We start from the raw sequence: 15,446 nt of genomic DNA, 5'->3' as shown, positions 1-15,446 counted from the left end.
GAGAAAAGAAGCAGAGGGGTGTATAGTTAGAGGAACATAGGTCTAGGTGATAGTGAACTACTGCATTTTGGGTTTGGTTCTGAGATTTTAACCAAATTATCTTTTCAGGTTTCAATGTCCTCACCTTACCAAAAATGGAGGTAATAATTCTTATGTCACAGAATATCTGGAATGGTTAAATAAGAACATTTGCTAGTAAGATGGTATGAAACAAGTGGAGAAAGAGAGAGAAAAGAATTACTAAAGGCTGGATATATGCCAGGTACTCTAATTACAGCCAGGGCTCTTAAGAGAGATTAAGGTCCATGATTTAGGTACACAATTCCAATCACGCTAAAATTTTAAATTAAATCATTAATTAAAATGTTTTCAATTAAGCTTAAGTAATCTATATTTCACTCTATGAGAAATTTCCTTCAGCTTAATATATTTTTAAGGCTTACTATTACTAAATCTCAAAAGCAGAGTAAATCAACAGTGGAAAATAAAAATACTTTCTATAAATATTTCCTTCTAAATGTGTCTTATGTTGGCAGACTAATAATTCATAATAAAAATAATCTGTATAACATTTTACACTTTTCCAAAATATTTTTCAAAGGGTACCCTAACTTATATGTAATACATTAAATAAGCATGACTTTTAAAATGTAACAACAGAAAAGTCTGACACATGATATTTTTCTAGTTTTAAAGACGATTTTATGGAGAGTAAATAATTTCATACAGTATTTTCAAATATTCTATAGACAAAACTTTCTCAAACAGAAATTTAATACAATTTGAAAGAAAAAAAGACTAAATATATCAAAATATGCTGAAAACAGTCAGTTTTTCCTGAAAATAAAATTCAGTAAAATGAAGAAATAATTAAATATTATAGATTAAAAGTTTCAGCTGTTAAAATTAGAAACATAAGAACCACATAAGATATTTTCTTTTTTAGTAACTGCATATATATCTTCATATATACTTTTCAAGAGTAATCTTATTAAAATATAAGAATTTAACAAATGTTTCAGTAATGTATTTTTCTATTAAATGTACACACATACGTATAAATATTAGGAAGAAACTATATCATCTTCTGGTTATAGATGACAGAAAGAATCTGATAAGGTCATAGTCTTTCATTTGACCTTATATAGAAATAACTGGAAAGTAGTGAGACATATATTTTTAATCATTTTGGTATATAATTGGGTCAGGTTTTATTTTCAGTGCTTATTCATAATTTCCTGTTAGCAAGATAAACTAGTTACAAGAAAAATAAAGTAATTTAAAATTAATACTTGATATGAGGCTAGAATATGTCTTTATAAAAATAAATATCTAAGTAATAGATATTTTATTTCCTAGACGAGGTAGATAAATTAAAATATTCTAGAACATGATTTGTGCTTTAAAAAAAAAAAAGAGAAAAATAGCAATCACCAATTCAACCTGTATGAATCAAATAGCTGGAGAGTTTTCTATTTTTGACATATGTACCATATATTTCAAGTACAAGGCCTCTGTAATACAGTTTCTACTCCCCAAAACCTTGGTAAGTTGAAATTCATATTTTTCATTTATTTACTCTTTATTTAATCTACCTAGGGCAACTTTGCTATTCAGGTCAAAGACATGTGCAATTAAACTAAAGATTGCTAGTTTTTAAATTTTTTGTGTTTAAGTGGTAGTTTCCCTTCATATACCTTATCTAGTAAAATACATTAGGAAAAGATGTTATACCACAAATAATTATTTAGATGATGAGTTAATAAAAATTTCAAGGTCTGCTAAAGAATTATGAAGCTCCTCATTCATATCTTGACTTCTAAGAAAACTTTTAAGAGTATCTAAAGCAGTTATGGCCTCATTTTTTGATGGTAAAGGGAGCTCAGTTCCTAGAGATCCACCATCATCCTCTTCATCAGAAGTATAAAGCCCAGTTTCATCTGATTTACTCTCTTCGGTCCATACAGAATCACCTTTTGGTGCCGCTTCGCAGGTCTCCAAATCATCATCAAGGGCAGCATACTCTTCTAGAGATAAACCTTCAGGAAATTCCACACCTGCTGCCTGAGCATGGGCAACCAAATCAAGACCAGTGTCTGTCTCTGCATTTGTCTTGTCACTTTCTCCCTTTTGAGATTTGAATCCTGCCTCTTCATAGCTCTTAACAATAGTCTCGGGGGTTACAGCCCTCCAGCAAAGGTGCAAAGTATCAACTGCGTCTAGTAGGGAAAATGTAAATTCTTTGCTGCCTTCAACAGAGCTTAAAAATTTTTTGATAAGACAGTGTCGATATTTGATTTTAAGGCTTTTAATAACACCTTGTTTCATAGCTATAAATTTGGAAGATACACATGACGGAAAGAATGCTAACTCAATGGACTTTAGGTTCTTTACCTCTGGATGTGAAGGAAAAGAATCAACAAAGATCACCACTCTTCGTTGCTGGGCTTGAAATTTCTCATCGAGCTTCCGCATCCATTGTTCAAACACATCTGAGGTCATCCATGCCATCCTGTTAGCTTCATAACACACAGGCAATGATTTTATACCTTTGAAACAATGTGGATTTCTGTGTTTTCCAATGATGAGCAAAGGAAGTTTCTCTGAGCCATCCATGTTTGTCCCAACCACTAGAGTTATTCTGTCTTTGCATAACTTTCCAATCGAGCAGGTTTCTCCTTTAAATGCAAATGTATTTGTAGGTAACATTCGATAAAGCAGCCCGGTCTCTTTTATATTAAAAACATTTTTAGGATGATAATCATTTAAATAATAAGGAAGTACATTTTGGTGCCAGACAGTTGAAGGGTCTACTGAAACACCTGTAGCTTCCACAGGTTGAGCTCTGAATACTAAACCGTACCTGGATTTAAAGCGATCCAGCCAACCGTTACTGCACTTAAAATCATTATGTCCCAGTTTCTGTGCAAAATCATTAGCTTTTAGACGTAGCATTGGACCATTAACTGGTACATTTAGACACTGAGCAATTCGATACCACCTCATTAATGCCTCTTCCAGATCTGTGTAAAAAGCAGTTCTCAGTCTTTTTCTCTTTGGATCAAATCTCAGAGATTCAAAGGCTTCTAGAACTTTGTCTTTATTCTTCATAATAGAAGACAGTGAATTTTTCTTTATTCCATATTCAGCTGCAATTTCTGCCTTTTTCTTGCCACTTTCTACTGCGTTTATAATGTCGATCTTTTCTTCAATGGATAAACTTTTCTTTTTCTTCACTGTTACGGGCAGAGTCGAGGCATCCACAGAAGCTTCTGCCATCTCAACCAGTGCTTATGTAGAGATTCCTCGTCTTTCTGGTGTCTGTTTCTTTAAATTTCTTTTCCAAAATGATACAAATTCCTGCTTTCTATCCCGCTTCATATATTAAAAGTTGGCAAGTGTCTATTAGTCTTAATTCTCAGGAAATTGAGATGTAAATATATTTTTTCAAAGGTTCTGAATAAGGAAAATGTTATATGCAACTAGAATATTTTAGAAGAGAAACTTCCTTCCCAGGACCTGTGCAGCTCAGTTTATAGTTTATTCAGAGTTCCAGAAGTCAAGCTAAAATAGAAATCTCATTATGTCAAACCTGTCCAGTCCTGCTGATATATTTTTGGAACTTCAATCCTTTAAGATGATCCATTTTATCCATGCACACTCAACCTCCTATTAATTCTCCACAGAAGGCCTCAGAGATAAGAAGGAATAGCATTCAGTAATTTTCATGCAAAATGTTACCCATTAATTTCCAAGTCTCTTCAGGGTAGAGAAGAAAGTGGTAGACTCCTTCTAGGACCTGACGGTATATCTTCTGCCTCTTGAAAATGTAAAAAAAAAACAAAAAAAAAAAAAAAACAACTTATTTTAGCAATTATGTGTCAATCAAATATCAAAAAGAATATTTATACTAATTAGTTATGCTTTTAATAATAAAGAAAAGAATGGGACCATGTTTCTGAAAATATAATAACCAAAGCTTCCAGGAGAAAGGCTTACCTCCTAAACGGCCTCGGTAAAAAGCCCTGTAGCTTTGCTCTATGCGTTTCAATTCTCACTTGCTTTTGAATGTTTTGTAATATATACTTTCAAAATAATTCAGACAAACTTAATCTGTTTTAAAAATGGGCACTTACCAAAATTAAAAAACTAAAAATTATGCTGGATAGATCTTTGGTGGCTATTTTTCACATGAAGTCATAGCCTGCCCCCTCTGACTCCTCTAAAAGAAAAACATAGTCAGACAGTAGTCACAAGGTTCAACTTTTAATAGCACATGGGAGACAGTGTCTCCTTTATAGGAGTCTGGTAGAAAAGGCTTCACTAAAAATCAAAACAAGTGATTCGATTACAAATTTTAGAAATCCAAGTCTTATTTGATCTAAATGCTTACAAACCTAGTAACTTTTCCATCAACTCGACACACCAGCCAGACGCGCAGAGGCCAGAAATAGTTGACAAAATGCATAGGAATAAGCAAATTCTTACAAGGGTATAAAGCAGAAAAAGACCTAGACTAAGAGTAAGAAGGAGAGTGACCATGGGTCTTACTTAATGTCTCAGGACCTCCACTTCCTTATCTGTAAAATAGAGCTTATTATAGTGTAAGGATATGGGCTTTGGTGCCAGCCACACCTGAGTTGACAAGTGATTCTGCCATTTAGTACTTACGGGATCCTGGGTAGATTACTTAACCATCTGAAGCTTCAGCTTCCTTGTTTGTAAAATAGGTGTAACTACAGCCCCTACCAAACAGGGTCATTGCACATTCAATGAGATTCAACGAGAGAGTGTGACGTACTCAGCACAGTATTTAGCACCTTGCAAAGTGTTCAGTGAATGCCTGGTCATGATCTCGTTATCATTATTTTCTCTCTAACGTCCCTTTGGCTGTGTCAATCTACACAATTCAAAGATTTTACAAAATCCTACTTGCAAACTGAAGCAAGAATCCCACCTTAAACATATACTGAAAGCAGAGATCTTCTTCAATCAAACAGTACTGTGAGAACAGTCACATGGACCAGATAAGCTTGCCCCTACCTTCCCAGGTAGCACCTACTATACCAGAATCTACAGGCTTCGGGCCTACTGCAGGCCAAGGTAACAAGCTAATTTGATGAGCAGATGTTCCTGCTGTGTGATATAGTGTGGGCACTCCATTCCTCTAGTTTTTCTCTTCTCCCAGGTTTCAAGATGTCATATGCATTTTTTGCACAAAATTTTTCGACAAAACTTTTTGTCAACATTCCTCCGCCTTTGTTGTCTAAAAAAAGTAATTTTTATTATAGGAATTACAACCAGCAAAGGATTTTCGTTGTTGTTGTTGTAAAAAGACCTTAATAATAATTATGATAGCCCAGGGCTTTATTTTCCAAACACCTTTACTTCCTGTATTTCAAACAACTCAGGAGGAAGATAAAACTGAATTTCAAAGCTCATGTAGTTATAACGTGGTTGAGGGCACTAATATAAAATCTACCATTCTCTTCACTATATTACGGTGCCTTTGGATCACACTGGTGTGGCCTCCTTTGATAATAGTTGTACACTCTGTGTCCCCAGCACCCAACCAAGGCAGCATTTGCAATGCCTATCCAAAACCCAACAACAGCAACAACAAAGCAACATCAAACCTCTACAGAAGAATAGGCCTTTATGAATTCTGTGAACACAAATAGCAACCATATCCCAACGTTAGGGTGGGCTGACCTTTCTAAGTAAATAAGCTTTGAGCATTCAACTAAAACAAACAAACAAACAAAACAAATTTGCTCATATATGGGACCTCCCTATACATATTTCTGCAACTCCCTGTAAATCTACAATTGCTTCAAAATAAACATTTTAAAATTTTTTTTTTAATTTTAAAAAATTTAGAGAGAGAGCATGCAAGTGGGAGTGAGGGGCAGGGGGGGGGAATGTGGGGGGTGGAGGGAGGGAGAGAATCTTAAGCAGGCTCCACGCTCAGTGTGGAGCCTGACATAGGGGTTCGATCCCGTGACCCTGAGCCAAAATCAAGAGTCAGATGCTCAACAGATTGAGCAAACCAGGTACCCCTCAAAATAAACATTTTTAAATATCTTACTCTTATTAGGAAGATACCAACCTTTAGAAATTGAGGTAGCAAGAAACAATTTTTTAAGACAAAACCACACAGAACTACTCTCCAAGAGAAAAAGGGACTCTCCCAACTTCTCCCTTCCTTCTTTCTTCTGTTCTTTCCTTTCTTCTTCTTTTCTTCCTTCCTTCCTTTCTTCCTTCTGCCTTATTTCATTTGTTAGAAATAAACCCTCTCATCTCAAATAACAAGGATTAGAGAAAAAATAACTTGAATTTCCTCCTTCACTCCCTCTTAAATACAGCAATATAATATACACAGAGATTAGTGATTATCTTGATCAAACTGAAAATAATGATGTTCATTTAGGAAGATCTTAGTTGTTTTCTGAGAGTTAACAGTATATATTTCCTTCTAAAACAAGAGTGAAACCTATAATTTTCCATGGTAATATACAATATATGTTTATACCCGAAACAACCACATTTCTGATGCTGAGCCAGACAAGCCAGACTTCTTTTCCCTAGAAAAGAACAAGGCACCAATACTGCTTAACCAATGAAGACAACATTTTCCATTCTCGCACAGTATAATGCCTGGGATATTTCTTGCAGGGAGTAATGGCAGTAGCTAATATTTCTCAGAAGTACCCATTCTCTCAATTATGCTCATTAATCATTCTACTCCATGAAAATATTACAGCAGAAAAATACCGTACACATTAGATACTATTTTCTCCATGTCAATGGTAAAGCTACCTAAAGAAAAAGAATTGGCAAGTCACTAAAAAAGACTTACCAAGTGAACTCCAAGTAAAGGAAACAATAATCAATTCTACTGGTAATAAGAGAAATGTAAATCTTCTTTCAAACCAGGAGATACCCTTTTTGTTTTCTGTTTTTGCCTACCAGAATGGCAGTATCTAGTGTTTGCCAGAATATAACATAGGTTGTGAGGCGGTATATAAACGGGTATAAAGCTTACAAAGGGCAAATTAGTAACATGATACAAAAATCTAAAAAATGTGCATCACTTTTATCCAGCAAGTCCATGCCTAGGATTTTATCCCCAGATAATAATTTGAGATGCAAAAATAATCTAGCTTACAAATTTATTCATTTCCTATTTCTGCATTTAGTAGCTTAAAACAATACCCTCTTATTATCTCACAGTCCTGCAGGTCAGAAGTCCAGGTGAGCTCAACTGGGTCCTCTGCTTAGGATCTCACAAGGCAGAATCAAGATGTTAGTCAAATGGGACTTTTATCTGGAGGTTCTAGGGAAGAATCTGCTTGCAAGTCCATTCAGGTTATTTGCAGAATTCAACTTCTGTGGTTGTAGGACTGAGGTCCCTGAGTTTTTGATGGCTGTTAGCAGAGACTGCTCTCAGCTCCTGGAGGCCTCCTTCAGGTCCTCGACTGTGGCCCTTTTCATTTCAGCAACAGAGAACCTTTCTCCTGTCAAATCTCTCTCATGCTTCGAATCTCTCTGCCTTCTCTGGTGCAACCAGCAGGAGAAAACTCTCTGCTCTTAAAAGGCTCATGCAATCAGTTTAGGCCCATCCAGATTATCTCCCTGTTGATGAACTTAAAGTCAACTGGTTGCTTCTGCAAAATCCCTTGTACATGTAAGAAAACATTACAATGAGAATGATATCCTATCATGTTCAAATGAGAGGGAATTATACAAAGTGAGAATCACTGGCAATCATAGAATTTTACCATACAACAATATTCCTCCCACTGTTGTTTTAATTACAGACAAAATGGGAAAGAACCTAAATGTGTAGCAAAAAGGATTAGGTAAATAAATTAAGAAATATATATGCTAAAATACTACTGAGCCACTGAAGGAGAGTATTTAATGATTGGAAGAAAATTCCATAATATATTCAGTGAAAAAAGCAAAATACAAAACCGTATGCCAACAAAACCAACATACACTGAAAGTTACATGAGGACAGGGGCTCATGGCTATTCCTAAGGTGTTTAGTACTCAGCAAACAGTAGGTTCTAAATCACAATTTGTTAAATAAATGTAGAAAAATATATATTTATAGAAAAAAGACATTGACAAAAATGTTCAGTGTTAATTCTAGATAACGGAATTATGGATAACTTCAGTTTTTTTCTCTTTGTAGTTAAAACAATTTCTACTCTTATGTTCTAATCATACTACTATTCACAGGCTTCTTAAATGTTCCATTTATCAGTACCCTCCAACACAGGGTTTGTTTCCAGAGAATTACATTGTGCAATCATTATCACAACATGTCTCCATGAAAAGGGAGCTGATGAGAGAGAGTGATAAAATTATTGTGACATTACCAGAATCCCCCTAGAAAAGATTTGAAGGTAGCACCTCTTACTTTCTCTTGAGAAAGTATTATTTGTAAACAATATAAAGTATTTAACATCTAAAGCAAAGAAAAAAAGTTGAATGCACATTTAATTCATTCAGAAAGGAATAATATTCTTTAACCTGTTGCCCTCTTTCCTTCTTGGTCAATAAATGAAATATAGGCCGTCAGAGTTCCCCATAAGCCAAGTGAAAAAGTGGCACCTGATTTTGCAAAAGCTGAATAATAGCCAATAGCAGTACAAAGGTAAATGAATAGATAATCTCCATATCATAAACATATATGGCAGACAACTATTACCTTTTTTCTTACCTCTCCAAACACAGATGTCAATTTAGAGAAAAGTAGTAATCTTCTATTCTTCCTAAAGAGAATGGGCAGGCAGAATTCCCCAAATTCTAGGGCAAAGAAAAAGAGAGAGAGAGAGAGAAAAAAAAAAGAGAGAAAAGAAAGAGAGAGAGAGAAAGGAAGGAAGGTAGGTCTCCATCTAAGCAGAGTTAGATTTAAAATAAGAACTTTCTGTTAGAATCAAAAATTTCCCCCAAATCAAAAAATACCAGCTTCTGCTTTCTTTTTCCAAAATAAAGTTCATAGTATTTCACTGTGTTCCATCACCAGCTGAAGTAGCTTCCAGTGTTTTCTTTGAGCCAACCTACATTCTAATTTCCCTCGGAGCAGCAGAAGTCATGGGAAGATTAATCCTGTGTGTCGCCCTGTACTATGCATGAGGACTAATCATGCACAGTACCAGAAATGCATTGACCAAAGTACCTAACATGATTAACAGCACCTTCACTAAACAGAAATTAGGATGAGTTCCAAGTGGTTCCAAGTCCATCAGAATCTCTAGCAAAACCGCCAGCAGCTGCCAAGGAAACTATCCAGCTAAGGACAAATAATTAAAGCAAGCGTCCACCCTTCCAATGTAAGAAACACCTCTGAGCCTAATTTAATAACTGACGGATTCTAATGAAGTTAAGCATTCCTGAACTCAAGAGACACCTGGCAGGAATCGTTAAGACACCAGCCAACTCAGTCACCTACAGGTCATTCAAGCACGACTGAGCTCAGCCATGCACCTCTTCCTAGTCACCCTTCCAGAACTCTAAGAATACTTGCACTTTGCTACTATGCTCCATTCTGTTCCTATACAAGAACGGCAGTAATTATTCTAGATTGGGATCCTTTTCTTACAATTGAAAAGACTAACAGGATGGCTCTAAACAGAAAACTCCACAGTGGGCTATAGAACTGAAGATACAGTTTAAGTGAACTAGCATAAATATTTGCTCTTCTCTTTTGTTAGGGACAGAGCCACTTAAGATAAGGGTCCTTTATACATAGATTTACATTTTGGGACTTGAGTACTGTTTTTGTCAGAGGAAGTCTCCTGGAGATCTCAGCTGATAAATATTGTTATTCACTTCTGACACATTTGCGTTGTCGTGGGTATTAACCATTTATGGCTATGGGGAAGATATTTGTACAGGGATATACGATTCACTATGCTGAAACTCCCTAGAATTTGTAAAGGCAGAATTCTGCCTTTGGGCACTTAGCCACTAAAAATGTATCATCAACTAGTATGACAAATAAAGGAGGTAAGAAGTACGGTCTTTAGACCGTAAATGAATGGTAAATTCTACGGAATGCACCGTTACTCTTCGCATTTCTACAAGTGAAGTGGTAAAAATGAGCACCCAAGGCTGTCAAAGGAAATGCAGTCCGGAGCCTTGAAGGGGGATGAATGTGGATGGATCAACTGTATGTACTGTAGGCAAACGAGCTTCAGGTATGTCTAGCACCACTGCACAGCCATACATTGCCTCCATTCAGTTCCGGGGATGGGGAGAGTATCCAAAGTACAGGTCGGGGTCTCAACTTAGTAAACTACAAAGGGCTCTGAGAAAAAGGATTGTTCGGCGGTTTCCGTAGAGAGGGCAGTGATCTGCTTAAGAAGAAATGGGACGGGCAAATAAAGCAGAAATCAGTCATACGGATAAAGAAAGAGGAGCAGGAAAGAAAAGTATCCGGGATCCACCGTTAGCGAGAGAGCAGTGCAGAAAGTGATCACAAAGACAGCAAGTGACAAGAACTCAGGGATGCCAGGCTTGGGGGTCTGGTCTTCCTGAAGTGGGTGGACGTGAGCGACGCAGCCGGAGTGGGGCGCTCCAGGCACTGGGGAAGCGATTGTGGGGCGCCCGCATCCCGTCTGTTCCCTTAACCCCGCATTCCCTCCACCCTCCCACCCGCCGCGGGACTGAAACAACCTTCTAAGTGCTCTCCAGCAGCTGAGAAAGAAGCTTTGGCTCTCCTGTGGTACGCGTGGCAGCGAGCTACGTCCACCTCCACCTTCCCGCCGCCGGCTCACCATCTGCAGGGGGAACGCCTAACGCGTGAGGCTGGGGTGTATAAGTAAAAAAGAAGGGATGCTGAGGGCTTCTGGAGACCTCCGACCACTCAAGACCAGACCCGCGCGCGCCCTTCCCAAGCTCCCAGCTCCGGCAGACGCATCGGGACCCGCGCGCACACCCCTCTGTGATCCGGCCGGAGCCAGAAAATTACCCGGGCAACGGCGCCGGCGGAGCCCCGGATGTGGTTGCTAGGGCCGCAACGGGAGGGGCGGGGCCAGCCTCCAGGAGTGGGGCGGAGGAGGCCTCAAGGGAAGCGCGCTGGCACCACCGAGATGTGGCTGGGTCGGGCCAGATTGAGGGAGAGAGAGGCCGTCCAGGGCCAAGGACAACGCTACTTCCGGTCTCCTCACTTCCGGCTCCGCTGCTCTCTGTGCTGGTGCTGCAGGCCGGGTTGAGAGGCAGCCGGTCTGTGTGTCCTCGGCGGTTGGTCAGTGTGAGGCGGTGACAGCTGCAGTTGCTCCCCGCCCCCGAGGATCCGAGGTGCGTGGGGGGAAGGGAAGAAGGAAAAGGCCTAGGTCGCGTTTCCGCTCACTTCTTGCCAGGTTTGAGGCTATTCCGGAGAGCAGCGGCAAAGATAATCCTCGACGTGAGAGCTGCCGGGTTCCCCGCAGACAGGTGAGGGCGGTGCTGGCCCGCCGGGAAAGAAGTGGGAGGGGGGTGGGGGTGGGAGGAGGAAGGCTGGTCTGAGGTAGTTGGCGGGGGTGGACACATTGCTTGTGGAGCTTGCCATTCCAGACTTTTCACTAGACACTTCTGCTCCTCGTCTGTGACATATCTGCCCAAGTATTCGGCACTTGGTTTCTGCCCCGACCCCCGGTGTCCCGGAAACAGCGGGTGGAAAGGGAAGACTGGCCCTTGCAGGGCTGCGCCCTCTCATCCTTGCATGCATTGGGTGGGAAAAGGGGTGGCAGGATCCAGGTCTTTCTCGGCTAAGTCTCGAAGTGGGCCACCTTCAGGTTTGGTGTCCAGGCTTTATTTTTCTCCTCCGCTCACTGCATCCCCTACTTCCTCTCTCCCGCAGTGAGAGGAATGGAGATAGTTGGTAGTCCTTCCAAGAAGTTCACTGGGCAGTGGTGCAGGGAGGAGCCTTGCCTAAGAAATGTCCCAAGTCTGACTGTGCTTGTGAGGACGGCCAACGAATGCTGGAGTTTGGGAAGGAAGTCGTGCTGTCGTCTTCTCATCCGTTCCTTTTTGCCAAGTTACTGTTTACGTGTCTAGGAAAAGGAAAGAGGTTTTTGTTCTGTTTTGTTTTGTTTCAAAGAACAGCTTCTAGACGTTTTCCCTTTTTATTACTTCCTTTGTTTTGCTTTCATCTCCCTCTTGTACCCATTGATCTCAAAAAGTTTATAGTTGATACTTCCTACAGATCTTAAGCCACTCCCTGTTAGGATTTCTGTACCCTCCCTTTGTTTTCTCCTAGATTAAAGTACATGATTTCTCTTACTTGGTTCTTTTTTTGTTTTAAGGTTTATTTATTTACCTTAAGAGAGCGCGTGCTCGAGCACGAGTTGGGGAGGGGCAGAGAGAGAGGGAGGGAGAGTATCTCAAATAGGTTCCGCGCTCAGAGCTGGACTCTGGGCTCTGTCTGACCAGGGCGAGATCATGAACTGGGTCACACCAAGAGTTGGATGCTTAACTGACTGAGCCACCCAAGCACTCCATCTAACTCAGCTCTTATCTGATAAGGAAAAATGGAATATTTACAGGACTTTTCATAAACTTGTGCTTTGACCTACAGGGGTGTGCTAACATTAGCCATTTAATTAACTTCATTGGCATGGAAATGTGCACCAGAATTGGTTTTGTTAAAACAGTCCTGTGTTAAGGCTGCAGGCCATTTCATTGCTGCTGTCTCAGAGTGACTACAATGGACTGTGTGTTAATACTGCTTTAACTCTACTTTTCTTGTTTGTCCCATGGTTTTTTGTTTTCCTTGCTCAACATGACCAACACCCTCTCCCAACCACCACATCTAATGCTCATTACCTGAGAAAATAGAAAATATTTCTGATTTTATTTTTTGTATGAAAATCTCTGCCTCAGTTATTTTCATTCCTTTTCAAATTGATAAATTAGTTTGCCTTAATCATGAGTTATGCGTGGGGTCCATGGTCTAGAAGTCTGTAACTTTCAGGGGTCTTCCTCATCCCCACCTTTTAAAGTATGTGCAGTTTTGTTTGAATGCATTTTGGAGGGAGGTAGGGGGGATTGTCCATTTGAAAAAAACCAAATTCTTAAGAAATACATAACCTCCAGATAGATTAAAAACTATTCCTTAGTGTCTTGTTTAAGTTAATGACAACTTTTTTTTGTGGAGCTTTTTATTTTTTCAAACTGTAAATAGCTTGTATTGGGAGAGTAGAATGCAGAGATTCTAGGCTTTAAACTGAAATCTCTTACCTACTTCAAAACATCTGCGTTTCTAAATTCCTTCCTAGACCTAGAGAAGGAAGTAAGACTGCCTACTTACTTAGTTCCTGATTTGTGGTTTTGAGGTTTCTTTTTAGGGATAGCTGTTTGTGGCCAATGCTGCGGAGATCCGATGGGTTTATAAGTTAATGTGTTTATTATTATTTAATACGTATTAAATATCACCATCCTACTTGGTACAGTTCAGAATTAAAAAATTACATTTTGGTTATCCTATGCTTTCATTTTCTTGTTTTTTACTTGAGGCATTATTTTAGACTTTGGCTTTGCTAGGAATGGCAAATAAGATGGTTTAGTAGTGTGGTTCATAACTTTTGGTATGTTGCTGCTTATCTAGTCATCCCCTTTCCCTCTATTCTATATCAGGTATTTTAATGATTGTTCTTTCATGTAAAAAAGTTAGTATCCCTCCAAATGTAGACGAGTTTAGAGTGTGTACTTGAACTTACCGATTTGGTTGCCAAGTGTTTATTGGTCGAGGGTTGAAGTTGTAAAATGTTTGACACTTGCAGAAACCTATACAGCTTGTCATAAGCTCATGCAGAGCAACTAGATTCTTCTCACAAAGTAAGAGAACTTCCAGCTGTCTAGCATCCTCACTTGGGGGAGAAGAAAACATAATTTCATAAAGAGAGGATTATGCTAAATTAGCTTCTTTCTAAAAAGGTAATGACAGAGTCAGAAGATAGGTTATATCTGACACCATACCAACAGTTAACATTTGTTTGCTTACTATGTGCCGGGCCTTATGCTAATTGCTTTATGTGATTATCTCATCTAATCCTCACAGCACCTTTTACAGGGTGGCTAAAATCCCCATTTTTATAGATGAAGAAACGGAAACTAAACAATTAACTGAGGCCAAAGGAATCTGCTCAAAATTACACTGATGGAGCCAGGATTGAACCTAGTAGACTAGTCTAGTCTAGACTGCTTCTGCTGTGTTTCCGTTACATTGTTTTTGGCATGACTTCGGGATATCTCACCTGATTTCTCTATCAGCTGTTAAGAAAAGAATATGTTTTCCCTTAATAATCTTCAGTAGATGAACACCTTGTTGAATGTCCTATCTAAAAGTATGACCAAAAGAAATGAACTTGTAGAAAGCTTATGGAGTGTTATTTGGTAGAGTTTTCCCATCAGGATGGATATAAATCTGTGTGTATATGGAGTGTATGTGCATTTATGACATGAAGAGTGGTAAATGAGAAAAAGGTTTTAAGTAATAAACTTGGCTTTGTGAGATTCTGGAGGTATAAATACATTTGAGAATGATCAATTTGGGATGGAGAAAGGAATAAACTCAGGATGAAGGAAAGAATAAGAATAAATTCAACAGGGAATTTAAGATAATATGGCCATGTATGAAAAAACTAACAATGTATGTACCCACTGGAAAGAGTAGTTCTACATAATGAAAGATGATGATTTAGGGACCATGACAGTCTAAAACTATGCAGCAGCATTAGTTCTAGGATGTATGAAAAAGACTATAAAACAAAAGAATCTGAAAATAATCTTGTTATCTTTGGCCTACTACCTTTAGGCAAACATGGAAGCCACTGAATTCTCAGATTCTTGCAGATTCTCAGCTGTTTTCTACAAAAGTATATGTTTTCTTTTTCCTTTATTCCTTTTCTCTTTCTCCTATCTCTGATTCTCCTCTTCTCCATGACTTCTAAACCTTTGTCTTGCGGTGGTCATAGATAGGTGTTACTGGAAATTGCTCTAATCTTTTTTTGAAAATATGGCAATATCTTTGCCATATTCTCATCTAAGAGTTTTTCATTTTGTTTCATTTTTGTATATCTCTGATAGCATTGGACTAAACAGCTCCTTGATCTTCGTTAGCCCTTTAGGGAACTGCGAGGCACTGTTTTTGAAGCAGGATCGTAAGAGCAGTGGAACTTGTGATGAAGCCTAAGTCATACAGAGGAGAGAGTCAGTTAGCCAACTCCAGTTTCTGCTAGCATGCGATAGTATTTTAGAGCAAGGCTTCCAAATTGTTCTGCATCATGGCACACATAGAAAATGATTATATTTGTAGGGCAGACTATATTCAGGCTCTCTCTGGTTCCCTGAAGGCTGAGGGGGCAGTCAGTATTTCAGCACATCTGTAATTCATTCTCAGCATACTCGTTGGAAAGCTTTGTCTGGGACAAGAGGAATATGTTACTCTTTGT

The 15,446-nt window shown here is 38.8% G+C and overlaps 2 protein-coding genes across 19 annotated transcripts in view; one reads left to right on the top strand and one right to left on the bottom strand.

The window, feature by feature from the left end:
* Positions 1–679: 679 nt before the first annotated feature.
* Positions 680–11,050, bottom strand: TIGD4 (tigger transposable element derived 4). Of its 4 annotated transcripts, XM_045465509.1 has the most exons (3): positions 10,690–11,050; positions 4,137–4,222; positions 680–3,820 (listed from the first exon to the last, which is right to left on the bottom strand). In XM_045465509.1, the coding sequence occupies exon 3, from the start codon at positions 3,277–3,279 to the stop codon at positions 1,744–1,746; it is 1,536 nt and encodes a 511-aa protein (XP_045321465.1). In that variant the 5' UTR covers positions 3,280–3,820; positions 4,137–4,222; positions 10,690–11,050; the 3' UTR covers positions 680–1,743. The 4 variants fall into 4 exon arrangements, with proteins under 4 accessions (XP_045321465.1, XP_045321448.1, XP_045321457.1 ...); XM_045465492.1 differs by lacking the exon at positions 4,137–4,222; XM_045465501.1 differs by lacking the exon at positions 4,137–4,222 and having other exon boundaries at positions 885–3,820; positions 8,720–11,050.
* A 52-nt stretch (positions 11,051–11,102) lies between these two features.
* The window catches only part of ARFIP1 (ADP ribosylation factor interacting protein 1), a 129,016-nt gene continuing 124,672 nt past the window's right edge, over positions 11,103–15,446 (top strand). For 2 of the 15 annotated variants that reach the window (XM_045465572.1, XM_045465523.1), the window contains exon 1: positions 11,155–11,313. The gene's annotated coding sequence lies outside the window, so the exon portion shown is untranslated. Of the gene's footprint in view, positions 11,449–15,446 lie in introns of all 15 variants that reach the window. The other 13 variants (XM_045465626.1, XM_045465642.1, XM_045465618.1 and 10 more) reach the window with 10 other exon arrangements.

The sequence above is a fragment of the Leopardus geoffroyi genome, chromosome B1 (genome assembly GCF_018350155.1).
Source record: "Leopardus geoffroyi isolate Oge1 chromosome B1, O.geoffroyi_Oge1_pat1.0, whole genome shotgun sequence".
Taxonomy (NCBI): Eukaryota; Metazoa; Chordata; class Mammalia; order Carnivora; family Felidae; genus Leopardus; species Leopardus geoffroyi.
Note: the sequence above shows the minus strand (reverse complement) of the source record. Positions and strands in the feature narration are given on the sequence as shown.

Bases quoted from the DNA above. Each gene is read 5' to 3' on its own strand.
- TIGD4 (XM_045465509.1), bottom strand. From the start codon at position 3,279: ATGGCAGAAGCTTCTGTGGATGCCTCGACTCTGCCCGTAACAGTGAAG.